This window comes from Cyanistes caeruleus, chromosome 12, assembly GCF_971803275.1.
Source record: "Cyanistes caeruleus chromosome 12, bCyaCae1.hap1.1, whole genome shotgun sequence".
Classification (NCBI taxonomy): Eukaryota; Metazoa; Chordata; class Aves; order Passeriformes; family Paridae; genus Cyanistes; species Cyanistes caeruleus.
Window position 1 is genome coordinate 20,514,924 of NC_141712.1, and position 26,146 is coordinate 20,541,069.

The 26,146-nt window shown below is 62.8% G+C and overlaps 1 protein-coding gene and 1 long non-coding RNA gene across 7 annotated transcripts; one reads left to right on the forward strand and one right to left on the reverse strand.

Annotated features, from left to right (window-relative positions):
* Window positions 1–553: 553 nt before the first annotated feature.
* Window positions 554–25,712, reverse strand: CBFA2T3 (CBFA2/RUNX1 partner transcriptional co-repressor 3). Of its 6 annotated transcripts, none has more exons than XM_086848036.1 (12): window positions 25,623–25,712; window positions 8,789–8,932; window positions 7,467–7,544; window positions 6,135–6,376; window positions 5,716–5,805; window positions 4,153–4,334; window positions 3,790–4,046; window positions 3,600–3,685; window positions 3,238–3,436; window positions 3,034–3,102; window positions 2,694–2,884; window positions 554–1,656 (listed from the first exon to the last, which is right to left on the reverse strand). In XM_086848036.1, the coding sequence occupies exons 2-12, from the start codon at window positions 8,904–8,906 to the stop codon at window positions 1,381–1,383; spliced, it is 1,788 nt and encodes a 595-aa protein (XP_086704162.1). In that variant the 5' UTR covers window positions 8,907–8,932; window positions 25,623–25,712; the 3' UTR covers window positions 554–1,380. The 6 variants fall into 6 exon arrangements, with proteins under 6 accessions (XP_086704162.1, XP_086704161.1, XP_086704160.1 ...); XM_086848035.1 differs by lacking the exon at window positions 25,623–25,712 and adding an exon at window positions 17,955–18,018; XM_086848034.1 differs by lacking the exon at window positions 25,623–25,712 and adding an exon at window positions 16,088–16,853.
* On the forward strand, window positions 13,387–17,062 carry LOC147650906 (uncharacterized). Its single transcript, XR_015275510.1, has 2 exons — window positions 13,387–13,786; window positions 13,960–17,062. It is a non-coding gene; the product is annotated as an uncharacterized LOC147650906 (long non-coding RNA).
* Window positions 25,713–26,146: the final 434 nt, after the last annotated feature.

The window sequence follows — 26,146 nt, forward strand, 5'->3', positions numbered from 1 at the left end:
CATCCTTTATTTGGCAAACGTCTCTTATTATTATCACTATCATTATTATGATTCATTTTTGGACCTCTGCAGACACTATTTACATTCACATTAGCGCACAGCACTGCTGCCTCCGCTCGGAGCTTGGACTTTCCGTATTGCACTTCCGTCCTCCACGCCGCTCCAGCGAGGCCAGAATCCCAAATAATCCACACCGTCCTCGGCCAGGAAGGAGGCAGCGTTCCTTTTCCTTTTCCTCTTAAAAATCCTTGTGAAACAAATCCAGCGCGGGGTGCGGGAGCAGCTTGGCAGTGAAGGGATGGGGGGGGTGGGTCCCCCGACGGCTTCGGGGAGGGAGAAACCCAAAATCTGTCTTTTAATTTCCTTTTTTTTTTTAAAATTTTTTTATTATTATTATTCTCTCTTTTTTTTTTTTTTTTTTAAATCTCCTTTTTGTTCTCCTTTTCCAGGGCGGTGGCGGGCAGAGGTAGAGATGTGCCGGCTCCAGCTGCGGTTCTCAGCCCCATCTCCCCCTCCCACACCTTGGGGGTTGGGGGTTTTAGTAAAAAAACACTTTTTTTTTTTTTTTTTTTGCTTTATTTTAATAGAAATTCTTTAAAGCCCCAGGGGCATGTCCATCCATCCTTGTGGGGAGGGGAAGGAAGCGACAACAGAACGAAACGAACTTTGGCAGTGGAGAGACGTTTGGATCTTCCTTGGTTTTGGATTTCCTTTGGAGCAGAGGTGAGTCTGGTCTGTTCTTGGCTAGCTAGCAAGGTAGTTACAGGTGAGCGTCCGTCACGCGTCGTCTGGTTTTTGGATTTTTCTTTTTTTTTTTTTTTCTTTTTTTTTTTTCCCTTTTTTACAATTTCTTACTTAAAGCCAAAGAGTCCGACGTTTTCTTTTTTATTTTCTTTATTTTTTTTACCAAAAAAAAAAAAAAGGTAAAAAAAAAAAAGAAGGTTTAAAAAAAAAAAATAGGAAGAGAGAGATGAAGAAAAGAAGGTTCTTTCCTCCTCCAAGTGAGCCCCTCAGCAGTGCAGCTGGGGGATGGGATTGGGCTGGTCTCTCCCCACAGCACCGTGTAGCGAGGCTGGAGCCAAATCCCTCATCCAAAGAGCAAAAAAGGAAAAAAAAAAAAACCAAAAACCAAAAAAACCCCAAAAAATTCCCATACCACAATCCCCCAACCAATAGAAAACCAACCGAAAAAAAAAGCCAAAACAAAGACTGAAGAAAGAACAGAGACCGGTATTTGCCTTAACTCCACTTAAAGCCCAGTTTGAGGATCCGTGAGGATTAGTTGTGAGAGCTAGAGAGGTCGTTTCGGAGGTCACACGAGTCAGGTAGCTGAGGAAATCGCACCGGGTGCAGTCCGTGGCTCGGGCAGGCCGCGGGCGGTCAGCGGGACGCGCTGTCCAGCGGTGCCGGCGTGGCCGGAGTGCCGGCGCGGGACGCGGCCACCGAGCCCGCCTCGCTGGGGCTGCTGGCCATGGCGGGCACCCCGTCGGGCTGGCCCGGCCCGGGGGCGGCAGGGCCCGGCAGCCCCTGCAGAGTCTGCCCGCAGACGTGGTGGTGCTTCTCCCAATCCTTGTGCTGGCAGAAGGAGCCGCAGTAGCGCGCGGTGTTGCAGCCGCTGCACGTCTCGCTCGCTTTCCGCCCGCAGTTCCAGCAGCTCTGCGGGAACGGGGAACACGGCCTCAGTTCTGGAATGTGCACCCCCAGGCCAGGCTGGGCACCCTCAGCCGGGACCACCATCATCACTGGGGCCACCACGCACTCCATCATCCCAGACCAGGAACATCCATCCCAGACCGTGCACGTCCATCCCAGAATGTGCACATCCATCCCAGACCGTGCACGTCCATCCCAGAATGTGCACATCCATCCCAGAACGTGCACATCCATCCCAGACCGTGCACGTCCATCCCAGAATGTGCACATCCATCCCAGACCGTGCACGTCCATCCCAGAATGTGCACATCCATCCCAGAACGTGCACATCCATCCCAGACCGTGCACGTCCATCCCAGAATGTGCACATCCATCCCAGACCGTGCACGTCCATCCCAGAATGGGAACATCCATCCCAGAATGTGCACGTCCATCCCAGAATGGGAACATCCATCCCAGAATGGGAACATCCATCCCAGAATGGGAACATCCATCCCAAAACGTGCACGTCCATCCCAGAATGTGCACGTCCATCCCAGAATGGGAACATCCATCCCAGAATGGGAACATTCATCCCAGAACATGCACGTCCATCCCAGAACGTGCACGTCCATCCCAGAACGTGCACGTCCATCCCAGAATGTGCACATCCATCCCAGAACATGCACGTCCATCCCAGAATGTGCACGTCCATCCCAGAATGGGAACATCCATCCCAGAACGTGCACGTCCATCCCAGAACGTGCACATCCATCCCAGACCGTGCACGTCCATCCCAGAACATCTACACCCGTGCCAGACTGTGTATTTCCATATTGGACCAGGCACACCCATTCTGGACTGTGCTCCCCTATCCTGAAACAGGTCCCCCCTAATCCCAGACCACGGACACCATCCCAGACTGCATCCACATCCTGGACACGCACCCCATCACTGCCCACACCCCGCATCCCCACCTCGGTGCAGGAATTCCCCTCTCCTCCCGTTCCCACCCTCCCAGACACCAGCGCTGCCACCAAGGCGTCCCCCAGGGTCCCCACCTCGCTCGAGTCCTCCTGCTGATTGATGACGGTGAGGGCATCCTCGGACGCCTGGCGCTTGGCCTCGGCCAAGGCCCGCTCCATCTTGGCGCGCTCCGTCGTGATCAGCTCGTGGGCTTTCCGCTCGGCGTCCGACACGGCCTTCTGCAGCTCGGACATGGCCTGGCGCTTCACCTCGTTCACGGCTTCTTCTGGAAGGCAGCAGCCGAGCGTGGCCGGGGTGTGCCGGTGCCCCGGCATCGCCCTTCCCGCAAAACCACCCCCAATTCCTCCTGCGCCGCAGGCATCCCAACGAGGGGAGCTGGGGCAGAGCCCCTGCTGCTGCCCGCCCCGCACTCACCAGCCTTCCTCCAGATCTCCTCGGGCATGTACCCGGAGAGCGGGCGCGGCGCGAAGTCCCGGTGAGCGTCTGCGAAGGAGAGAGGGGGATGCCCTTAGGAGACGCGGTCCCCTCGGAACGCACCCGCCGGCAGCGCCAGACCCCCGGGAGAACGGCGCGGGCACCCCGGAGAGGGGCGCAGCCCCCGGCCCCGGGGGTCAGTACCTAACTGGGGAGCCTCGGCGGCGGCGGAGGAGGAGTTGTGGGGGCGTGCGGAGGGGGGGCTGCCTTTCTTCATGTCCTCGGCGTCGCTGTAGCGCCGGATCCAGTGGTTGAGCTCCTCGCGATCGGCCTCCTGGCACCGCCGCAGCACCGTCAGCGACCGCCGCGTCTTCTCCACCATGTCCATGATGCAGTTGAGCAGCTGCGGGGGAGACAGCGGGGATGGGGAGGGGGCTCTGCTGCAGGGGGCACAGAGCAGGGGGAGCAGAGGAGGCTCGGGAGAAGAGCCCCGTGAAGGGGCGCGGTGGGGATGGAGGGCAGAGTGCAGGGACACACGCGTGGCATGGGACAGGGACACTACGTACGTTGTTGAGGTGTTTCCACTCCTCCGCCCACTCCCTGTCCGTGAGCCGGTGGTCGATCACCTCCTCCTGCCGCGTCCCGTGCACGGCTGCAAAGCAAGAGCGGAGCAGGGTGAGCCCCCCCGCGGGACCCCTCTCCTTTCGGGGGGTCCCCGCCCCGTTCCCCCCCGTACACCGGGACCGCAGGGCTCACCGGCGGGCCGCTGGCGCTCACGGAGCTCCCGGGGGTCGGGGTGCCGGTAGGTGTCCCGGTAGTGGTGTGCCATGGCCATGTCCTCCAGGCGGTAGTGCTGGGGCAGGGGGGGCCCGGCCGGGGGGTGCCCCAGCCCGTTCGGGGGGTGGCTCAGCCCGTTGCTGGGGCTGTAGCGCTGCGCTGGGCTCATGGTGCACGGCCGCTTGCTGAGGTGCTCGGGGTGAAGGGGGTCTCGGTCCAAACCGTTCTCTTTGGTCCTGGCCGGAGGAGAGGAGGTCGGTCCCCACTGGGCCCCCCGGAACAGCCTCCCCTTTTCAGGGATGCGTCCCTGAAAAATCCCGCACGTCCCTCCCCGGCTGGCACCTGTCTGGCGTCCTCCTCTTGCCGCTCTCGCCCACCTCCAGGAGCAGCTCGGAGGAGTCGATGGGAGAGGAGGCGTTGGCGTCCAGCAGCAGCTGCTCGTGCTGGGCCAGGTACTGGGCCGGGGTCTGCTTGGCCATGCGGGCGCAGTGCAGCAGCTCCCGCTGCAGCAGCGGCAGGTTGGCCTGCGGGGGGTGACAGTCCAGTCCACGGCCCCACAATCCCCCCGAGCAGCCTGGCTGTGCCCCCAGCTCGCCACGGACAGGGGGTGCCTTTCCTTTGGGGTCCCTGCTCCCTTTCCTCCCAAGGGGACAGCCTTGGGATGCCAGCAGCGTGCCCAGGGGCCAGGTGGGCTTTAGGGGACGGGTGTGGCACCCCACAGGATTCAGACACAGCTTCAACAGGGCCCTCCTGCATCCTGGCAGGGGCTGCAGAGCATCGTCTCTGCGTCAGGTCAGCCACCTCGGCCACCCTGTCCCCACGCTGCTCCCTGGGGATGGCACCTGCGGGCCCCCCAGCCCGTGTGGCACCCTCAGCTGTAAGGATCTGTAAGGAGCTCCTCTCCCACCCACCCACCGTGTCCCCCCACGGCGCTGCAGCCCCAGGAGCAGCAGGAATTAAGCAGCAGAACCCCCTTTTGCCCGGCGCTCTGGCTGCCAGCCCTGCATTTTGCCTTAGGCAGCTGAGCCGCAGCCAAATCCCATCTGTGGGACACGTTAGCGCCCGAGCCGGAGCTGCAGCTGCGGTGAGCAGGGCCGGACCCTCCCTCCCCTTCCCTTCCCTGGCCGGGGGGAGCAATCCCACAAAAACAGCAAGTCCCCAGTCTGGGAAGCACGCCGAGCCCGGCTGGTTGCAGTTAGGATAATGAGAAACATCTGGAGCGGGCGGTGGGAACAGCTGGGAGCGGGGTGCCAGGGCGGCCGGCGCGGCCGCTGCGCTCTTGGCACTGGGACAGCGGGGATGGATCCCAGCCTGCCTGGAGCCACAGGGCCACCAGTGCCTGCCAGGCCTGGGGGTTCACCTTTCCCTGCTCCCACGGATCCCAAAAACCCTGCAAACTGGACAGGAGGGGAGGGCGGCTCTGCTGTCCCCTCCAGCTCAGCCAGGAGCAAACCACTCCAGCAGATTCCTGCCATGAGCATGGACCTCCACTCACAGAGCCCTGCTCTGGGGGGGCTGGGATGCAGAGGTGGAAAAGGGGCTATTTTTACACTTTTTAATTATTCCTTTGCTAACAAGGGACAGGGGACACCAGGCTCAAACATCTGCTGGCAGTGCCAGCTGTGCCAGCACCGGGCAAATACCTCCAGAGAGGGGTGACACTGCAGAGTCAGCGCAAAATTAAAAGGCAAATAAAAAAGAAGAGGGAATTTTTAATGAATTGCAAATGGCAAGCAGCTGGGCCGACCCCTTGCTTTATTGCAACCAGCCCTGCGTGACTCCACACGTGTGGGGGCACACGTGTGCCTGGGGGGACACGGGCAGACCCACAGCCAGCCCTAAAGCCAGCCCCAAATCCCCTGAAATGCTGCCATGAATCCCACCCTGCCCGGGCTGGAGACCCACCTTGAGGAAGGGGATGACGAAGGGTCGCAGCGGGAAGTTGGTGGCCTCTTGGAGCTTGGCGTGAAACTCCTCGATGGTGAGGGTGGAGTTCTGTGGGGACAGCCTGCGCTCAGCACCCCTGGCACAGCCCCCCGCACCCCTGGGGGACACTTGGCTGCTCCTCCCCTATTCCTGCTCCTCAGGAAAACCACACTCGAGGGAAAACCACGCTCAAGGCTTCACTGGTGATGCCAGCAGCCAGGACCAACCCTGCACTGGCTCTGCAGATCCCAGGAGACGCTGGGCAAACAACCCCCTTTCCTCCAGGATTTAGATCAATCTAGGCCCCTCTTTTTCCCTTTCAGCAGCATCTCCATCCCCAAAAGAAAGCACAGGATCCTCAGACGGGGGGGACCCCGTGGCTGACCCCACGGACGTACCACGAGCCCCAGGACGAGGGTGCGCACCCGCTCCCCGATCTCGGGGGAGATGTCGTTCCCGAACTGCTGCAGGGTGGTGAGGAAGCGCTTGAGCTTGGAGAGCTGGCGGGCGCCGCAGGCCGGAGGGAGCTGGTGGGTGGACAGGGAGGCGCTGGAGGAGGTGGCCGGGCCGTTGCTGAACCCGTTGGGGGTGGACGGAGCCCCATTGATGGCGGTCGGCGAGTGGCTGCTCCCGTTCATCACTGGGGAGACAGGGAACGGGAGGTCAGAGCGCATGGCTGTGCCCTGGCACCGTGGGGACAAGGCTGGGACCGTAGGACCGCAGTGTCCAGCTGGGTAACACGGGGCTGGCAGCCCCTGGAAGGCTTCAGGATGCTGGTGAATCCCTGGGGCCGCCCCGGTGCTGTGGGGCTGTGAGGAGCCAGAGCAGCAAGGGCCTGATCCAGCTCCTCAACAGCCAAGGGAAGGGGCTCCCTCCTGCCCCTCCGAGAGCTGCTCAGCACTCCCAGAGAGAATCCATCAGCCATTTCCCATGGAGCCCGGCCTGGCATGCAGCACGTTGCCACCTCTGTCCCCACTTCCATGCTGGGAAGGACGGGAGCTGCCTGAACACCCCACAGCAGGAGATCCAGGGGGAGATTTTGGGGCACCAACCACCAGAGTGGCAGACCTCTCTCTGCTGCATCAGCTCCACGCGAGCACAAAAACCTTCTCCCGATGGCGCGGGTGACAACGCGAGTCACCCCTGTCCCGACGGTGCAGGTGACAACGCGAGTCACCCCTGTCCCGACGGCCAGTACAGGTGACAACGTGGGTAACCCATGTCCCGACATTGTGGGTGACAATGTGTGTCACCCCTGTCTCGACGTTGTGGGTGACAATGCGGGTCACCCCTGTCTCGACAGCCAGCACAGGTGACAACGTGGGTCACCCCTGTCCCGACGGCGCGGGTGACAATTGGGTCACCCCTGTCCCGACACGCATCGCCCCGCGGCCCCGCCTGTCCCGCTGGGATCCCACTGACCTGGGGGTGCTGCGCTGCCCTGCCAGCCCTGCCTGCTTTGGGGGGCTCCCGCTCGCTCTCCGGCCGGGCAGCGCCCGCCGCCCGCCGCAGAGGTGCCGAAAATAACCCGGCGGCCACAAGTGCTTTTATTCCCGCGACAGGTGCGTTCCTAAGTTGGACAGCACACATGTCCCTGGGCCGGGATGGGGTTGGGGTTCGCATCCCCGTGACCCGCCGGGGCAGGGCGAGGGGCTGGCGACGGGGAGCGCCCCCGGGGGCTGCGGCTGCGCTCGGGTCTCTCATGAGAGCGGGCGTTTCATTTTACTTACAAAGACAGACCATCGACCATTTCAAGCAACCATGAAAACGGCCGCGAGGCAGAAACGTCGGAGGGCCAGCGTCTCGATCTGCAAGCAAAATAAAACACGCTATGATGAGAGAGCAGAGGGGGCAGCTCTCGGCCGGGGGCCCTGCCCGGGACGCTCCTCACCACGGGCACGTGTGCCATGGGCAAAGCTGCCAGCCCCACCAGGGAGGGTTCAGGGGACGGATGCTCGGCTGCTTGACAAACTCCTGACATTTTAGGGACCGAATGAGGTCCCTCGGGAGCAAGAACAACCGAAATACTGTGGTGTCCCTGCCTAGCTGCTCCATGCTCCCAGCCTTGTGTCTCAAACCCTGCTCAGTGCTGAGCCGTGGTGCAGAGGCCGTCTGCACCCCTGGTCCTTCATCCCAGACCCAGCCACACCTGGGCTGCCACATCAGCCACAGGGCTGGGATTGACACCCAAACCCCCTCCAAGCACGAGCTGATTTCTAGAGAGTCTGTCTAGAAACCACTGGGGGGCTGCAGGTGTCAGGGGATGGATCTCAGAGCTTGGTTTAGGGCTTTTTCTTCCTCACTGGGGTTTTTCTGAGCAAGAAGCAGCTATGAGTAAAATCCTTGCACACATGCATGCCCAGGAAAAGTCTCAGCAGAACCAGAGCGGCCACTGGCACTCCTGCCACGGGGTCAGCCTCGTCCCCTGCCTGTCTGGATCCTGCACTGCATGTGCCTTGTCCATCCTCGTGCCAGGACAGTGACAGCGGTACAGTGCCCGATCCCTGCGGGTGTGCAATGAGCCCAAGTGCCTCTGGCACCGACTACAGAGACTGAAACTCCCCCCGGTGCCCCCTGATGCCACCACACCATAGCCTGGGCAGGGCAAGGAGATCCCAGCCATGATGGTGCCCTGCCACCACTGGGTGCCACATGCCACAGATGTGTCTCCACATGCCACAGATGTGTCCCCACATGCTTGGGACGCGCCACGGGGCCGTCTCCGATCCACAGGAACTCCCCCAAGCTCACCCACCATCCTCCAGCCACCCACTGCTCTGTGCCAGCTCTTGGTGACCGGGTGGCAGAAGAGCAGGATGTCCCTGTCCCCAGGGCACAGGGGCAGTGCCACAGTGCTCCCTGCAGGAACAAACTCCAGACACGACTTGGGAACACACCCGAGGAAAGTCTCCAGCCCGAGCACAGGTAATGCCACCCCACATCCCAGCCAGCGCCGTGCTGGGCTGTGCGACGCCGGGTGCCGTGTGAGGTGCAGGGCGGGCGCAGGGCAGCCCCGGGCTGGCAGCCCATCCGTCCCCAGCGCGGTACTCACTGGTGCTGGGTGTGAAGGAGGGGTGGCGTGTGGCTCCCTGCGTGGCGGCCGGCGGTGGGGGCATGCTGGGCGGCGTGGAGCGGGCCTGAGTCTTCACATCGGCCGGCGAGTCGGGCATGGTGGCGGCCGGAGTCTCCGCGTTATCTGCGGGAAGAGGGCACGGGGTGGTGAGCGGGGTGTGCCAGGCAGGGCAGCAATTCCCTGGCAAACAAGGGGCAGGGGCAGAGGGGACACTTGGGGACCTCGGGCTGGCCCGGGCATCTCCGCTCCCACTCTGAACTCGGGTGACAGGGACACGGCTGGTGTCCTGCGTGGGGAGGGTGATGGACCTGCTGCCCATCTGCACAGCCACACAGTGCCCTGTGCAGGGACACAGAGTGCTGGCACCAGGAGCAGGCACCGCTGTGCTGTGCCCAGCCTGTGTCACATCGCTGCTGTCACAGCATCGCTGCTGGCACCCTCCTGACACATCCAGGGAATTCCTGCTGCCTGCTGACCCCTCACCATCCCTGGCAGCATCGGGGCTGGCAGAGATCGTGGGATCACTGCAGCCACTGCTTGCTGGCAGGACCCACACGTGCACAAGTGACTGTCCCCACCGACCCGAGTGGCCCTGCAAGGTCAGATCCTGCAATCCAGGGATGGTGAAGCTCCCGGCCGCCACCATCACCCCACGGGGCATCGCCGCCTCCCTCCTGCCTCCCTGTGCTCCCAACCCCAAGAACGCCCGGCAGTGCATTCCGGGAGGAGCGTGCCAGCTCCATCCCCTCGGGCCAGCACAGCCCCGCTGCGGGCTCTGGGCCCCGCGGCTGCCACGCTGGCGGTGACGGGTGGCCACAAGTGCTGGCAGCTGTGGGGATCTGTCACCGTGCCCGCGCCGCCGACAGCTCCGGCCAAAGATGGAAGCGGCCACCACCCTGGCCATGGGGTCCCCCCGAGCCCCAGCGCGGTCCCCACCCGGCCTGGCTGATAACCACTAATCCAATATTCATCCTTAATCCAGGGCAACTGTGGGGAGATTAATTGAACCCGGCCACAGCACATTGGCCGGGCTAAATAGAAGCAGGGCCTCATCCCCACGGAGATGCTATCGGGGATGTGCCGCAGCCCATGGTGCACCAGGAGATGGTGGTGGGAGCCAAAATCTCGGCTGGTCACTCACAGGATCCTTCTGGATGGCTCCAGCACCATGGATATCCCTGTCTGTCCACAGCACACTGGAATGCTGCACACACCTGGATGAGCAAGCTCCAGTTCCTTGCTCCTTTCTCCCTTCCCAGCCACAGGAGAAATCCCAAAACCATGCAGCTTCCCTGTCCCCAGAACCTCAGCTTCCTTACAGGGCCTGCCAGAATAAATGGTTTGTTTTGAAAAACACTTTTTATTTTCCCTTTCACGGACATGCCCATCTCTGGGCAAAGCTTCCAGGCTTCCCCTGTCACTCAGCGGAGCAGGATCCAGCTCTGATGGCAGAGGATGAGCCCTGAGTGTGCAGTGTGACCCTGTGAGGGGTCCCAGCTGCAGCACCCTGATCCCACAGGATCCTTGCCTGCATCCCTGGCACCACCCCTGTCCTTGTCACAGCCCTGGCAGCGTCCCTGCCTGCATCCCCATCCCAGCTCCATTCCCCCTCGCTGCCCTGACTCCATTCCCACACCAAGGGGAAAACATGGATACGTTCATCCTGGCACTGACATGGCTTTTCCACAGCTTGCCATCAGCAGGAAAGTTTCCATGAAGCTGAGCAAGCAGGGAAATGGGGCCTGGTTCTGGTTTTCCTTGTGTTTTTTTTTTTTCTTTAAGTTTTAAATTTTCCCTGAGGTGTTTGCAACCCAAACACGGCCAGACAGGCACAGGAATGGTCCCAATGGGGTAAAGAGCCTGGAATGCCCAGAGGACCCAACCACGATTGTACCACCAATCCAGGTCCTTTGCAGGATGGGATGAGCTCCAGGAGAGCAAAGGAGATTTTGGGGAGCCAAGTGCAGCCTCCCCTCAGCACCTTCAAACAGCGATTCCCCAGCACAACTCCAACTCCACTGGAATTGTTTTTCCCTCTGTTTTTTTCTCTCTTTGGGGTAATTTGTCCCAGCCGCTCGGGGCCGTGTCTGTTTTCCTCCATCTGGTTTCCATTAGGTCTGTGCAGCCCAGATGAATAAGTAATAATATAAAAATAAAAGGATTAGTATTTTCTCCTGGGCTGGCGGGAGCGGCTGTTCCCCACCCTGCCCCCCGGGGCCAGCGGATGCCGGACCCCCGCACACCCCTGTGTGACCCCGAGCCCCCCGTTTGTCACACGCAGGGTTTAAGTGCCCGGCTCCCTGCCGGGGTGACGCTGTCACACGGCCAGGCGTTCCAGCGGGGACAGGGGCGCTGCAGCCGGAGGGACACGGCTGGCAGCCATCCCAGCCCGCTGCTTGCTGTTTCCCACAGCCCCAGGGAGCCACCACAAGCCCGGGGTTCTGCCTCGTCCCGGGGCAACCAGCGGGGTGTGGCGGCTCCCGGCTCCGGGATGAGCATTCCCCAGGGATGGGGATGGAGCGGGCACGGAGCTGCCCTGGATGCGGCTCCGGCTCCCTGCAGGCAAAGCTTCCCGGGCCAAGAAGGGGTTAAAGGGAATCCAGCGCCCAGCATCCTTCATGCTCTCCAAATGGCCACAAATGAAATCCAGATGCTGGAGGCGACGTCTCCCCAAGCCAGGCTGCCTCCGAAACAAAGGCAGGGAAGCATTCCTGCTCCTCAGCTGCCGCGGCCGGCGGGGCCAAGAACAACTCCCCGATAAGGTGGCAGGGCCGGAGCTGTCCCAGCTGGAGCAGGTTTGGAAGCGTGCAGTGCCTGAGGCCGGGCAGCAGCGCCAGCCACGCGCACCGGCCCGGCAGAGCTGGTGGCATCTCACGGCACCATCAGCTCCCTCCTCCCCTGCACCCATCCCGGCTCCCTTTTTGGGATCAGCTCCCTCCTCCCCTGCACCCATCCCGATCCCCTCCCTGGGCCGTGGTGACAAAGGTGACAACAGGCAGCTTGGAGTTCATCCCCAGGTGCGCTTGGAGCAGGAGAAAGCAGGAGTGCAGCTGTGGGATGCTGACAGAAGGTGGGTTTGGGTGGGATATTGGGAAGGAATTGTTTCCTGTGAGGGTGCCCAGAGCAGCTGTGGCTGCCCCTGGATCCCTGGAAGTGTCCAAGGCCAGGCTGGACAGGGCTTGGAGCAGCCTGGGATGGTGGAAGGTGTCCCTGCCCATGGCAGAGGAATGAGGTGAGCTTCAAGGCCCCTCTCAACCCAAACCATCCCAGGTTTCCATGGTGATGCTGGAGGGATGCTGCCCACCCATCACCAGGGTGTCTCAGGTGCTCGGTTTTGGGGCGTCAGCCTAGCAGGGAGCAATCCACACCCAGCACTCATCAGCACTAATGGAGCCCTTTAAAAGTAAATCCAATAACTAAACTGCACAATTTGTAAAGGAACCCAGTGATGCCTTAAGTTTTAGCTTTCATATTTTTCATATTCTGCCCTGCCCAGGTGTGTGGTTTAGAGCTTCATATTCAGTGTCAGTGAGCTCTCTTCACAGAGCAGCCAGACAAAACAATTCCTTTTCCAGCTTGGTACCAAGGACAATCGTTACAAGTTTCAGGCCCAAGAGCAGAAACAACGCTGGGCTGAAGAGAGAGAACAGGATGGGACTGCAGAACCTGGAGCTGTAATTGGACAATCAACCCCAATATGCAGATGGACCAAAACTTATAAAAATGTGAGGCCTCATGACCAGTTTTCCATTTTTAGGTCTATCCTGGGTGCAGCCCTGGCCAGGCTCTTGTACTGCCCAAGGTGTGTCCTTTAGGGCCTTTCAATAAATCCCTGCTTTCTCCTGAGCTCTGTGCAGCCTCTGCTCCAGCTCAGCCCTCTCCAGGCATCACCAGATTCAGGCGGCTGCAGTCCCGGGGAGCCCTTGGAGCTCACCCCCACCTTTCCCACGGGTATCCTGAGACAGGTCTGGTGCCGCTGGCCCAGCAGGGACATCTCCCACCAGCACAATTCCAGGATTTCCCCACGCTCAGGTACATCCCGATTCGCTTTGCAGCCACATCCCTGGAATGCCAGCGCTGCTGGCAGGTGTCCCACGGGCGATTCTCAGCTCCAGGCCATCAATTCCCAGCAAATCCCCAGATCCCGGTCCCCTTCCACCTCCCGCAGCGTGGTGGTGACAGCACAGCTCCACACGGGACAGCAGCAGCCTCAGCCAGGCTCCCCACGTCACAAAATCCCACTTTCCAAGCCAAAGCCATCCACCCAGGGACCCAAACCAGCTGGCTCGGTGCCACCGAGGCAGTGCCAGCAGCGCCAGCTCGCCCCGAGCTGGCGTGGCCAGGGGTGGGGGATGGGGATGGGTTTGATTTTTCCTCGAAACGACAACAAAAAAGCCAAAAAAAAAATTAAAAAAAAAAATAAATAAAAAAGGCGCCCTCTCTGTTTTACAAGCCTTCGTTTGCTATTGTTTATGTAAACAGGTAAATTGTTTCGTATCTCAATTAAAAACATCTGCCACATAAATGAATACCAATTAACTCATCCTGTTTTTAATTACTCTGTTAATTACACACAGGCAGCAAAAAGGATGGCAGGGGAATAGGGAAAGCATGCTTACACCCCCCCTTCCCACCTTGCTCTTGGCAAGGATCCGAAATGTGCCCAGATAATGATGGATTAAGGTGAAAACCGTGGCTCGTGGCCAGCTCCGGCCTCCCGGGGCTGCCGGGGCGCCTCGCAGGGAGATCTCCCGGGAGCCTCTGGAGAGGTTTTGGGGAAGCCCAAACCCCACGCGATGCCCCAAGGGCTCCTGCGCCATCCCCCGGTGCCAGCCCCGCGCTCCTCAAAACGCGGCCGCGGAGCGAAACTTTGGGATGGAGAGAGGAAGCAACATCCTGATGGACCGGGAGCATCCTCGTGCTGCCCCCGGGAGCCCTCCTGGCACCGAGGGCAGCCCCTGGGCACGGCTGCAGCGGGTGGGTGCCATCCCTGGCGAGGGACCCCGGGCGCCGCCAGCCCCCCCCCGGCTGCGGGAAGCTTTCCAAGCGAGCAGATGGGGCAGGGAGCGGCGGCAGGAGGAGGAGGAGAGCAGAAAAGGCTATTTTCTCACGCTACATATTTTACAAGTCGAACATTTTGTGCATTTCAGCCCTGCCTGTAAAAGCATCTCGGCCTCAGCCCCGGGACTCGACGGCGGAGCCTGTGAGTCAACAGCGGCTGGCGACGACGTGGCTGCTGCCAGGGGGACGGGCTGGGAGGGGGGGTCCCCTCGCACAGGAGCGGTTTGGGGGGTCCCCCTGAGCAGAACCCAGCCAGGGCACGGTATCTGCTGCAGGGTCGTGCCCGCTGCCACCGCCGGGTTCATCCCACCGGGCACACACACACACACACACACACCCTGCTGCTCCCCAGCTGCCTTACACTCCTGGAAATTAAATATCCGGGCTAAACAGCGAGTAAACAGTGCCGCGGGCAGCCCGGAACACCTGGAGAGGAGCAGGGCTGGGGCTGACCCTGCCGAGCTGCCCCCAGGCAGGAAACACCCCCGGCTGCTCCATCCCCCCAAACCCTGCCCCAAAGGGACACCCCAAAACCCGCCCCAGCCGGGGGTTCCTGCAGCCCTGGGGATGCTCATGCCCCAAAGCGGCTCTGATGGCTGGAGCGGGGACAAGTGGCACACGCAGGGGGTTCGGGGCATCCTGGAGACCGAGAGCGGCTGGAGAAGGGGAAGTTCCCCCTCCACAGCCCGGCTCCGTGGGAACGGCGAGGCGCCGCCGGCTCCCCAGGGACCCCGTGGCAGACCCTGCCCCACAGGCGCCAGCCTGGTACCGGCTCCGAGGGGGTGCCGGATCCGGCCGTGCTCTCCCACAGCCTCCAGCCTGCTGCCTCACCGACTCTTTGTCTATTTTTGAGCCGCGGGCTCCATTTCAAGGCGATTTTGCCCGTGTGAAATTGAATCGGAGAACACAGGAAAAAAAATATTAATGAGAAATTTGAAAAATAAACAGGAAATCCCTTGGATGTTTGCTGGAACCATCGGTCGGCATCTTCCGAAGGAAAGCTGGGGGTTTGTCAAGGTGGGGTTCCCCCTGGGGAGCCTGAGCACAGTGGGAGGGAGGGACGGCAGAAAACAGCTTCGGGAAATCCAAAAATAACCCCAAACTAAGGCCAGCCGGACAGGAGGGTGTCCTCTGTGCCACCAGCCTGTTCCTGCGTCTGGCTGGCAAGGATTGCCATGGTCCCCATCCTGCGGGGCAGCTAAATCCATCTCCCACGTGAGATCCAGCCTGGAAAGCTCAGCTCAGGCTGCAGCATCCGACCCGCAGCACGGAGCGCATCCCCCCGGCCCCAGCAGCAGCGATTAAACCCAGCTTAACCCCTGGGCTGTGCCCCAAACCTCCCAGCCCCGTTCACAGCAGCCGGCCCTGCTGTGCCCCGGCCCTCCCTGCTCCGGTTGGGGCTGAAGAGGGTCGGTGGTGCTGTGGGGGGATCTGTGTGTCCCCCAGCACTCCATGGCAGCCCCGCATTCTTCCTGCTTCGCTCGCTGCCAGTCCACTGACACCCGCTAAGAGGTGCAATAACAGATATTTATGGGGTGCCTCTCCTCCCCGGGGGTCCCACAGCACCCCACAGCACCCAGACACCTTTCCGAGGTGGCTGCGGGACAGGGGACCGTGCACAAGCACGGGCAGAGCCGAGTGCCCCGGGTTTCAGCAGGGATTTACGGCAGCGAGACCGCATTTCCACAACGCCTGGATCCTGCCTGGGCTTTTCCACGCCTGCGAACATCCGTGGCTCAGAAGCAGAATTCCAGGAGCGTCGGCAGAGACCTGCCAGCCCCAGGCTCCCCGTGGGACCTGCAGAGCCCCCTCCCCCCTGGAGTGGGGCTGAGCACCAGAATGTTTTTCCATCCTGGAAGTTCCCGATTTAAGAGGCGAATCCTGCTCCCGCTGCCCAAAGCCGGCACCCACACCACGCCAGTTCCCGGAGCCGTGGGAGAACAGCCTCTCCCCGCCACAAATCAACAGCTGCACTCACGTTTTCCAAACAAAACACACCCAACATCTCTGTGCTCCCGGGTAAAACCTTACCTGCCAGCATGGGAGGCAGCCGGCAGGGAAAACCCCCTTGGCACAGCCAAATTCACCTCCACTCGCCTCCCCAGCCACGGAATTTCTCCCTGCGTGGAAACTCTCAGCACGGGGACCTGCCTCACAAACCTCCGAGGATCCAGGAGCCCACCCCAGGCGGCAGCTCAGCTCCATGGGGCTCCTCACCCGAGCACCGCGGCTGTCAGCATCCTCCCCGGCTGCCGCTCCGTGTTTGCCGTGGGATTTCGGGATGGTTCCCCCATTTCTCCATGCCCTGTGCCACGGCACAGCTCAGCCCACCGCGGCGCCGAGCAGACGGATGTTTGCAGAGTGTCTTCAAGTCGCTCGACAAAGGAGCAGGGAATTAATATTCCTTTTAATTAAAGGCAGAAAAAAATCTCTTTGTTCCTGAACAGAGAGAAAACAACAGAGGGAAGAGCTCAAAAGCTCTTCCTAAGCTGGAGACGAGACCATCGCTTGGAATCAAAGACACTGTCAACGCACACGTGACCTCGAATTAAAAAAACAAAATGAAACGCAGCAGCGGCAGTGGCTCCTCTCCGACAGCGAAGGAAAGTTGCAAAGTTTTTCTTGGCTAATAGAGGGAAAAAAAAAAAAAAAAAGAGAATTCCAAGAAAAGGTGTGTTTAACTAGAGAAACGCTCTGCGGTATCCGAAGGCACCATCCAGCGGCGAGGGAATGACGGGAGGAGCTGGCTGTGCTCGGTGTCGCGGAGGAGCGCGGGGAGAGCCTCGCTCCATCGCTCCGCATTCCCTTGGCAAAGCCGGGCTGCCCAGCTTAGCGGAATTCCAAAGGGAAAGCGAGAGCAGGCGGTGATGAAGGGCAGCGCTGGAGCCTCCCGAGCCTTCCTTCCCCAATCCACATCCAAACAAACATCCCCCGGCACACGCCAGGACTCTGCGAGCGGTCCCAGCGCAGCCCCGTGTCCCCACCACGGCCCCGTGTCCTCGCACATAAATCCAGAACGAAGGGAGCTGCAACTTCCCAAAGCAGCCCTGGGATTCCTCCCGCAAACTCTGCCAAGCGGCTCAGCTCCGCCTCGCCCCCAAGCACGGCTGCAGCTCCGAGTCCCGGCAGCCGGAGCGGGATGCGGAGCTGGCGGCCAGAGGGGAGGGATGCGGGGATGACAAAGAGTTGGACTCCGCTGGGCAGGAATCGGGAGCACAACCGGGGGGGTCTGCTGGGGGGTGGGCACAAACTCGCGTGGGTTCCCGGGGACGCTGTGCCGCCCCACGCCGCCCCGGCGCTCGGGAAACGGCGACGGGGGACGCGGAGGGGACAGCAGGAAGAGCCCCGGCAGCGCAGGGACGAGGGGTCCGTACCCCGCCGCCCCCCGGCAGCGCCGTGCGAGGGAGCGGGGCCCACGGGCACGGTGATCCCGGTGCCGCCGCCACGGAGCCGCTCCGAGCGCTGCCCCCGCTCGCCCCGGCTCTGCCCCCGCTCGCCCCGGCTCTGCCCCCCGTGTCACCCCACCTGTGCCCCCCGCTCGCCCTGCCCCGCTCCGCCGCCGTGGCGGCACCGCGCTGGCCCGGGCACACGGAGCATCCCCGTCCCCTGCGCACCGGCAGCTGCCCGGACACCGCGAGCATCCCCCGGGCACCGGGAGCGTTCCCCGGGCAGCAGGAGCCTCCTACTGCTCTGCTCACCGGCAGCTTCCCCGACACCGGGAGGCTCCCCCGGGTACCGAGAGCATCTCGGAGTCCTGCACAACAGGAGCGTCCCCCGGACACCGGGAGGCTCCCCGAGCATCAGGAGCATTCCCAGCCCCTTTTCCACGGGAACCCCCCCGGGCATCGGCAGCCTCCGATTCCCCGACGCACCGGGAGCATCCTCCGAACACCGGCAGCACCCACAGCCCCTCTGCCCTCCGAGCCTCCCCGGGCACCGGGAGCCTCCGATTCCCCTGTGCACCGACAGCATCCCCCGAACACCGGGAGAATTCCAAGCCCCGCTTTCACGGGAGCCTCCGCGGGCACCGGCAGCCTCCCCGTCCCCGTCCCCGTCCCCGTCCCCGTTGGCGGACGGCACTTACCGTCCTGAGGTGTGGCGGAGGCGTGAGGTAAGTCCCAAGGCAGGGGCCGGCGGGGCCGGCAGGAGCGGGCAGAGCCGGCAGCGGCCCCCGGCGGCGGCGGCCCCGGCCCGCTTAAGGCCGGCGCTGGCGGAGCGCGGCCCCGCGGCGGCGGCTGCCCCCGGCACCTGCCCGCCGCCGCTCGCCGCGCCCGGGGCCGCCGCTCGCCGCCAGCTCCGGGGGTCGGGGCGCTTCCCCTCCCCCCGGAGGGGGGGCACCGGAGAAGCGGGGGAGGGCGGAGAAGCCGCGGTAAATCCGCGGGGCCGCTTCACCCCCTGCGCGCTGCCCGGCGGCGCATCCTCCCGGCGCCGTGCCGCGGCCCTGGGGCCCCCGCGGCCGCGCTCCGTGCCCGGCCCGGCCCCCGCCGCTGCCGCCGCTGCCGCCGCGCCGCCCGCCCGGCCCGGAGTGAGCGGGGCCCGCCCGCGCCGCTGCCTTAGACCGGGGCCCGCCGCCACCGCCAGGGGGCGCCCCTCGGCCGCCGCCACCGGAGCGGGACCCCCGGGATGAGAGACCGGGAGGGGAACGGGATGGGATGGACGGGACACGGAATGGGCGGCACCGGGAGGGGAACGGGATGGGATGGACGGGACACGGAATGGGCGGCACCGGGAGGGGAGCGGGATGGGATGGACGGGGATACGGGGCCGTGTGGCACCAGGGAGTCTGCACGGAACCGGGGGATGGAGCGGGACACGAGGCTGCGTGACACCGGCACTCTGCACGGGAACATGGGGCTGCCCAGGGAGCACACGGGACCTGGTGACACTTTGGGGACTGGAAGGCCGCGCACGGTGGTGTACGGGGCTTGGGGGCTGCAGGGATTGGGGTTTGCAAAACCTTCAGAGCTGGGGGTGCTAAAGGTCGAGGGTTGCAAAGCTGAGAGTGAGGGGCCGCATGGCCGGTGGGGTTACGTGTTTTGGGGAGCTGCAAGAGGCCGGGAGTTATTTTGGGGGAGGTGGAGGGACTGCAAGGGAACGGGTCAGGACTTGTCCGTGGCCATGGGAGGAGTCAAGGCTTTGGAGCAGGGTGGGGGTCTCTGCAAGGGGCTGGGGGGCTGCGGGGGGATGGAGCCGCGCTTGCTCAGCTTCCCTCCCCGGGGGCTGGAGTTGCGCTGGAGCAGCCACAAGACCACGGGCACAGCCCTCAGAGTCCCACATGCCCATCCCAGCCCAGCCTTGGAGAGCCCCCCACCCTGCTGGGCCTCGCTGGGGCTCCAAGGGCAGCTGAGTGCCGGTGGGACCCTCCCCGGCAGCGCTGAGGGGCAGGGGTGCACATCTGGCTGCCTGGCACACCCTTCCCGTGTGCCCCGTGCCAGCTGGGAGACAGCGTTCAAATTTCCCCTCCCCAAGTCCTGCCACAACGCTGCTGCTCGGGAACACAATCCCTGTGAATTTCCCTCTGAATTTCCCTGCGAGCCCCAGCCCTGCCTGTGTGTAATTACTGTGCTTGGCAGCTGCCTCCCTCTGCCACTGCCCTGTGCCGGGTGAATTACTCATCCTCACCCTCTTCCCAGGGGCTGGGAGAGCGGCGGCTCCGCCAGGAGGAGTCACCCGGCACGGCTCTGCTGCCACAGAACAGCTGCGTGGCCACTGGGCAGCCAGAGCGTGGTCCTGGCGTGGCTGAGGCACCAACACTGTGTGACCACTGCATGGCCAGTAAATGACCACTGCATAGCCCTGTGTGACCATTACATGGCCCTGTGACCACTGCATGGCCCTGTGTGACCATTACATGGTCCTGTGACCACTGCTTCACCCTGTGTGACCACTGCATGGCCCTGTGACCACTGCATAGCCCTGTGTGACCACTGCATGGCCTCTGTGTGACCACTGCATAGCCCTGTGTGACCACTGTATGGCCTCTGTGTGACCACTGCATGGCCTCTGTGTGACCACTGTATGGCCTCTGTGTGACCACTGCATGGCCTCTGTGTGACCACTGCATGGCCACTGTGTGACCACTGCATGGCCCTGTGACCACTGCATGGCCAGTAAATGCCAATCACATGGCCACTGAGTGACCTTTCTACAGGTAGTAAATGATCGCCACAAGGCCACCGAGTGACCATTCTGTGGCCACTAAATGACCATCACATGGCCACTGTGGGGCCACCACACGGTCCCCAAATGATCACTGCACGGTCACTGCACAGCCCAGCTCCCCTCGCTGATGGGTCACAGCAGGAGGTGCTGCAGAATCCTGACCCAGCCCCTCCAGCCCCAGCTCCAGTTTTCCATCCCTTGCTCCCAGAGGGTTCCCAGAGGAGCTGTGCTTCTCCAGGTCCTGCTGCCCTCATTCCCACGGGGACCTTTGGCCTTGGCCCCGGTGGCACAGGAGCACCAGAGGAAAATCCTCCCGGCCCAGCTGCACTCCCACCTCGCCAGAGCCCGGCTCTGCACGGCTGGCAGTGCATGGCACACACAGTGCCAGCACCACGTGTGCTTGGGGACACCTGGACACGCGGTTCCCAGCTCAGGTCGGGGTGTTGTGGATCCCCGGCATCAGCCAGGCAGCCCAAGAGCATTCCCAGAGTTCTGGGCTCCTTCGGGATCAGGCTGGGAGAGCAGGGACCTGCCCTGGGGGTGACCACGCTCTCAGCCCGGCCAGCTGTGTCACACACCCGAGTGCAAACCTCCAACCACCACAAACCCCTCCTGTGAGTGCCCAGCAGTGCCACCAGCCTGGCGATGACCGAGCCCCTGTGACCTGCCAGGCCACCAGCGTGTCACAGGGACCTGCTGGGAGCTGTCCCCACCTCTCCTTCATTTGGGGTGCGGCTGAAGGACAGCACCAAACACCCCCTGCCCTGGCCCCTGGTGCCCAGGAGCCGCTCCAGCGCTGTCGGGACGGGCAGGTGGCACTGTCACCTCCCAGGACAGCAGAGGGGGCAGAGCCTCCGCGTCCCCCCCGGCGGCGTTTGGGTGGCGGGGGCTGCCGCCTTCCTATTCCACGCACGCAGCCTGTAATTTTGGTCTATTGAAGTCATAATTCACTACTGTGAAAATAAACATTTGTGTTAGCTCGCTTTATTCGGCGGGGTTCGGCTGAATGTTAATAATTCCCCGCCGGCGGCTTTGCACGTGGCCTGGGACGCTGGGACAAAGCCCCGGCACCCGTGGCCGTGGCCGTGGCCACCTCCTTGCAGGCTTTGGGCGAGTTCTCACCCTCCTTTGTACCCTATCCCTGGGATCCTCTGCATCCTGAAGGAGACAGGGAAAAAAAGAGCCACTTTCTAATCCAGCGATAATGAGGAAGATAAATGTAAATTTTAAACAATACTTGGAGTCCAGCACCTCCTCAGCCCCTTCCCCACCCATCCCTGCCGCGGGGTTTGTGCCCTTGTGCTGTTTCGTGGATGCTCCCAGCACATCAAAGACCCCGGCACGCACCCCGTGCCATCTCCGCGCAGGAGGACGCCTGTCCCCCGGCACCCCCGGCTGTCCCCAGGGCTGTCCCCAGACCTGTCCCCGCTGGGTGCGAGGGGCTGCCGCTTCCCCTCGGCATTTGCATCTTCCCAGCCTTTATCTTTCTCCCGGTCTCTGTATTGCTGCAATTACAGACACTTTAAAACACAATGATCTGGCTGTTAGCGTGATGGATGACAGAACCTTTCTGTCTGGTTTAAATCATTGCTGAGAGTGAGCAAACTTCCCCGGCTTAACCCTTTCCTGCCCCAAACCCGCTCCCAGCCCGGGACTGCTGTGAGCTCCATGGCCACGCATCCACCACACGCCTGGGTCCCGTGGATGGGATGAAGGGGGAGTCTGGATTCCTACGGGAAAACATTCCCCCATCCCTCAGCTCCCTGCGCTCTTGGGGCTCCCGGGGTGTCTGGGGACAGGCGATGGGAGCAGCCCTGCCCGGCAGAGCCGGTGGCCCCGCTCCGCTGCGGTGGGAAATGAACGGCTGGAGCGGAGATAAGCGGCTGCCAGAGCCCGATAACCGGCTGGAGCCATCCCAACCCCGGGCTGCCAATCCTTCCCCCGGCAAATCTGGAACCGGGGCAGGATGGGGCCCCGCTGCGTTCCCACCCGTGGGAGAGGGTGGAAACTCCTGTCCTGACTCGTGACCGATGGCGGGGTGAGCCCGGGATGAGCCGCACACCTTGCGGTGATCCGTGCTGCCTTTGTTGTGGGGAGGTGACATCTGCCACCTCCGTGCGCCCTGCCCAGCGCCCATCCGTGCCCGCCCCCCCCGCAGCTGTCCCGGTCCCACGGGAGGGTGTCACCGTCACCCATCCCCTGTGCCCGCGGTGCTGGCTCGTGTCCCCCCTCCCTGCTGGGTGTGCGCACCGAGGGCTGCGTGGAGCGCTCTGGAGGTGCCAGGGACGCGCCCCAGGGGAAGGGACACCCCAAGGCACAGCCTGGGGGAGAAAGGGAGCGCTGAGGCCTTGGCATGGTGCGTGCCGGGAGATAAAGCGCTCGCTGAGGGCAGATGAAGGCAACTGGTACCAAAACCTCCCAGGAAATGGTCACCACCATGTGCCATCCGTGTGCCCCTGCACATGACCCTTCCCCCGGGGCAACGCGGTGGGTGCCGGGCTCCCAGCGCCACCAGGGCACCCTTAGATGTCCCCTCTTGCCTCAGCAGTGTTGGGGACGCTTTTCACACCTCGTGGGTGCCCAGCCAGCAGTGGCTCTCCCCGTGCCTCCCCCTGGTGATGCGCCGTCCCCTTCTCCCGGCAGTGCCGGGACGAGCTGATCGCTATTCCGGCTGCATCCCCTCTTCACAAGCCTCAGGCTTTTTAAAAAAGCCCCCGGTGCTGGTTTATCACACCTCGCCCCTCTCCAGGCCGGGGGCTCAGCCTGTCCCCCGTGCCACCCCTGTGCCACCCCGGGTCCTGCCTCCGCCCGCTCTCACGGGACGATGGCTGCAGGCCCGGGCACCGAGCCGTGCCGGAGCAGGTTTCCTGTGTCACCCCCAGCGCGTCTGTCTGTCCGTCTGGGTTTCTCAGTCTCTATCCGTTCCCTCCCGGGGAGCAGAGCACCCCTGGGTACCTCTCTGAGCTCGGTGACAGCGAGGGCTCGCAAGCTGCAGCGGCGCCGAGCCCAACACGGCTGTGGGGTCCCCGATCCCCCTTTCCCTGGAGCATCCCTGCAGGGACGGGGATCTGCCGGGCTGGGAAGGGTCGCTGTGACCGTGGATGTTCCCATCGCCCTGGCTGCGAGCACGGATGTGCTGGCCCAAATCTCAGCGCCTAAATCCATCCGGCGCCGGCAGCGAGCACCGGGAGCCAGGCTGCAGCCCCCGGCGCTCTTCCCTTGGCATTTCGCTTGCAGCAGGAGCCCTGGCGCTGGATTTTCCTGCACGTTAATCCATCGGGGAATGCAGCAGGGAGATAAGGGGCTGGTGGGGAGCCAGCGAGGAAGACGCTCGCCTGCCCGCCGGCTATCGCCCGCCGCAGCCGCATCCGCCCGGGGACATCTGCTCGGCAGGAAGCGCCGTGCGCCAGCCTTTCCCAGGAAAGGGGCTTCGTTTGTGCCTGGCTTCCCTCCGTGACCACTCCTGGGGGTCCCCAGACTTGGCTCACTCACCCTGCAGCCACCGGGCTGGAAGGAGCAGCCCCACGGGCTGTGGAAGCAGATCCAGTGGCTTTGTGGCTTTCCCACAACTTCCACACAGAAAAGGAAAAAAGCGTATCTCGCATTAAAATAAAAAATAAAAATAAATAAAATCCTGTTTTCGTTGCTGACAGATTCGTTCCTGCTCCGTGGCATTCAAAGGGAAACCACCCCCTACCGCTTATCATCCTGCTCGCCCTGCGCTGCCGGCTCCGGAAAATCAGCGGCTTGCCTTCAAAAATGGGAGACTTTAGGATACAGTACCGTTCCTCTGGGTGCCTCAAGGTTTTGGGGCTGCTAGGGGCCGAGTTTCCAGCTTTTCTTTGCCACGGAGAGCCTGGGAAGTGTTTTAATTGCAAAGCAAAGATGACTCCTGGCCTTGACTCCAGGATTTGGTGTTTTGGGGTGCATGGAGACGCTGCTGGAACCTCCATGGGAGCAGCACCCAGTGGGAAATCCTGCCAGCCTCATCCTTGGCCAGCAGGAATTCACTGGGAGATGCTGAACAAAATTCCCTGAGCCGCCCTTGAGTTCACAACAGGTTCACATTCCCCTTCTCCTGCCCCAACCGTGGGGACCAGCTCCTTCCTGGCCCTCCCCACCCCACAGGCTGCACTGCCTGCATCCTTCCCAATAATGAAGAGAATTTAATTAGCAGGCATTGCACTTCCAACACCGCTCATCCCTGCAAAAATCAATGGGAGCTAGCAGGAGGTGGTGTGAGCCTGCCTTCACTCCAGCACGCGGCTCGGATGGAGATCCAAGCCCTGGGGCTGCTTTCAGAACCTTCCCAGCACCAAAATCCTTCATCCTGGGGCTCTGGCTGTGTGGAGGCCGGTGCTGATCTGTGCCACGCCAGGCCGTGCCACGGGGAGCCACAGCCTGGTGCCAGCTGAGCTCTGGGGTTTGTTAAGAGTTCCAGATGTGCCACGGCAGCAGAGAACGTTGTGGCTGTCTCTGACCACCTGCATCGTTTCCAAGTTCCCAGGCTAAAAGCAGGGCTTGTTATCAAGAGCAAAAAATGTGCCACCTCTGTTGTATTTCATTTCCCTTTCTCCACCTCTTCCCTGCCCGCTGTGCATCAGAGATAACAGCTCTCGCTGCCGGGGCTGGAGAGCGGGGCCGCAACGGCCTCGCCAGCCCTATCGCTGCCTCGCCGGCCGCAAGGAAATCAGGAAGTTTGCAGAGATATTTGGCCAACAAAATAAACATTTCTCCTGCCAAAAGCCTAACGGGCAGCCCGGCGAGCCCGCAGCAATCTGCACGGCTCCCTGGCTGCAGCCTTCCGGAGCGCGGTGCCCGCCGAGCCTCGCCGCCTTATCGGAGCGTGCCGGAGCCTGGCATGTGCCAGCCCCGGGCCAGGGACCCCAGCGTGGCTCCCCCACCCACGGTGAAGCGGCACAACAGGTGCAGCGCCCACCGTGCACCCAAAGGCTGCCCTTGTGCGTCCCTGGGCCCCGGGCGGGTGCCGGGGTGGGCAGGGGGCTGCGGCCGGAGCGCGGTGCAGGGGGAGCGGGGTGGGGAGTGAGGGGAAGCGAGGCACGGGGCCAGCATTGTTCACACCGGTGACTCAGCCGGCTCTGCTTTCCTGCCCGTGTCGGGCACGGGCCCAGCAGAGCCCCCGAGCCCCCCAGAGCTGCCCCAGCCCCTCGGCCTCGGTGGCCGGGGATGCTCCATCCCCACGGAGCCTCCGCGCCACAAAGCATCAGCGGCCCGTGGGGTCGGATGTGAGCTGCCGATGCCAGAAGGAGCGCAAACAGCCAGCAAACACAGGACTGAAATGCTGGAAATAAAACATCCTCGGGGCTGATTACTCGTTATGGAAAGGTTTAATTGCAGAGCGGGCTCCGAACTGGTCCCCATGGCAGCGAGCCCCACGGTGCACCGGCCGTGTCCCGGCTCCCCGCTCCCGCTGGCAGGTCCCCAAGGGGATGCACTGACTGGTGCCAGCCACGTGCCACACTCGGGGAGCACCTGCCTGCCCAGGGCCGCGTTTGGCACCGGGGCGAGTCACCCGCGCCGCGGGACATGGCACCGCCACCGCCACCTTCCTCCCGCCGCTGCCTCTCACCTTGGCCGGTCCTGCCCAAGAGGGGTCCCTGTGCGCTCTGGGGGGTCCCGAGGGGACGGCGGCAGCACCCCAAGGCTGCGAGCCCCGCCGGGGCTGGTGCCGCCAGGCTGGTCCCAGGTGCGGGCAGGGGCTGCGGCGGGGCCGGGGATGCCGAGCTCCGGAGGGGAGCGGGGTGTCCTGCCCGCCCGGCCGCCAGGGCCGCTCATGTGACGGCCGGGGCCGCGGTGGCAGCGGAGCCGTGTCCCATGGCGAGGGGAAGGTGAACAGCTGCCGGGCAGTGATAATGCGGCGGGTGGGGGTGGCCGGGCAGCTGCGCCCGTGTCCTTCCCCAACAGGAACCATCTGTGACCAAGCCCAGCTCTGCCTTCCCTATCAGCCATTCCGGTCTGACTTTCCAACAACTTCCCCTTCGCGCCGGCCTCACTTCCTCACTGCGAGGGGCCAGCGTGGCACGGCAGGACCGGCACGGCAGGACCGGCACGGCACGGCAGGACCGGCACGGCTGTCCCGGTGCGTTTTGGCAC

What these genes read in the sequence shown, in the direction of transcription:
- CBFA2T3 (XM_086848032.1), bottom strand. An exon ending in CCCTCGTCCTGGGGCTCGTG is followed by an intron (nt 5,806 to 6,134) that starts GTACGTCCGTGG and finishes CTGTCCCCACAG; the next exon opens with AACTCCACCCTCACCATCGA. An exon ending in AAGAGGAGGACGCCAGACAG is followed by an intron (nt 4,047 to 4,152) that starts GTGCCAGCCGGG and finishes TCCTCCGGCCAG; the next exon opens with GACCAAAGAGAACGGTTTGG.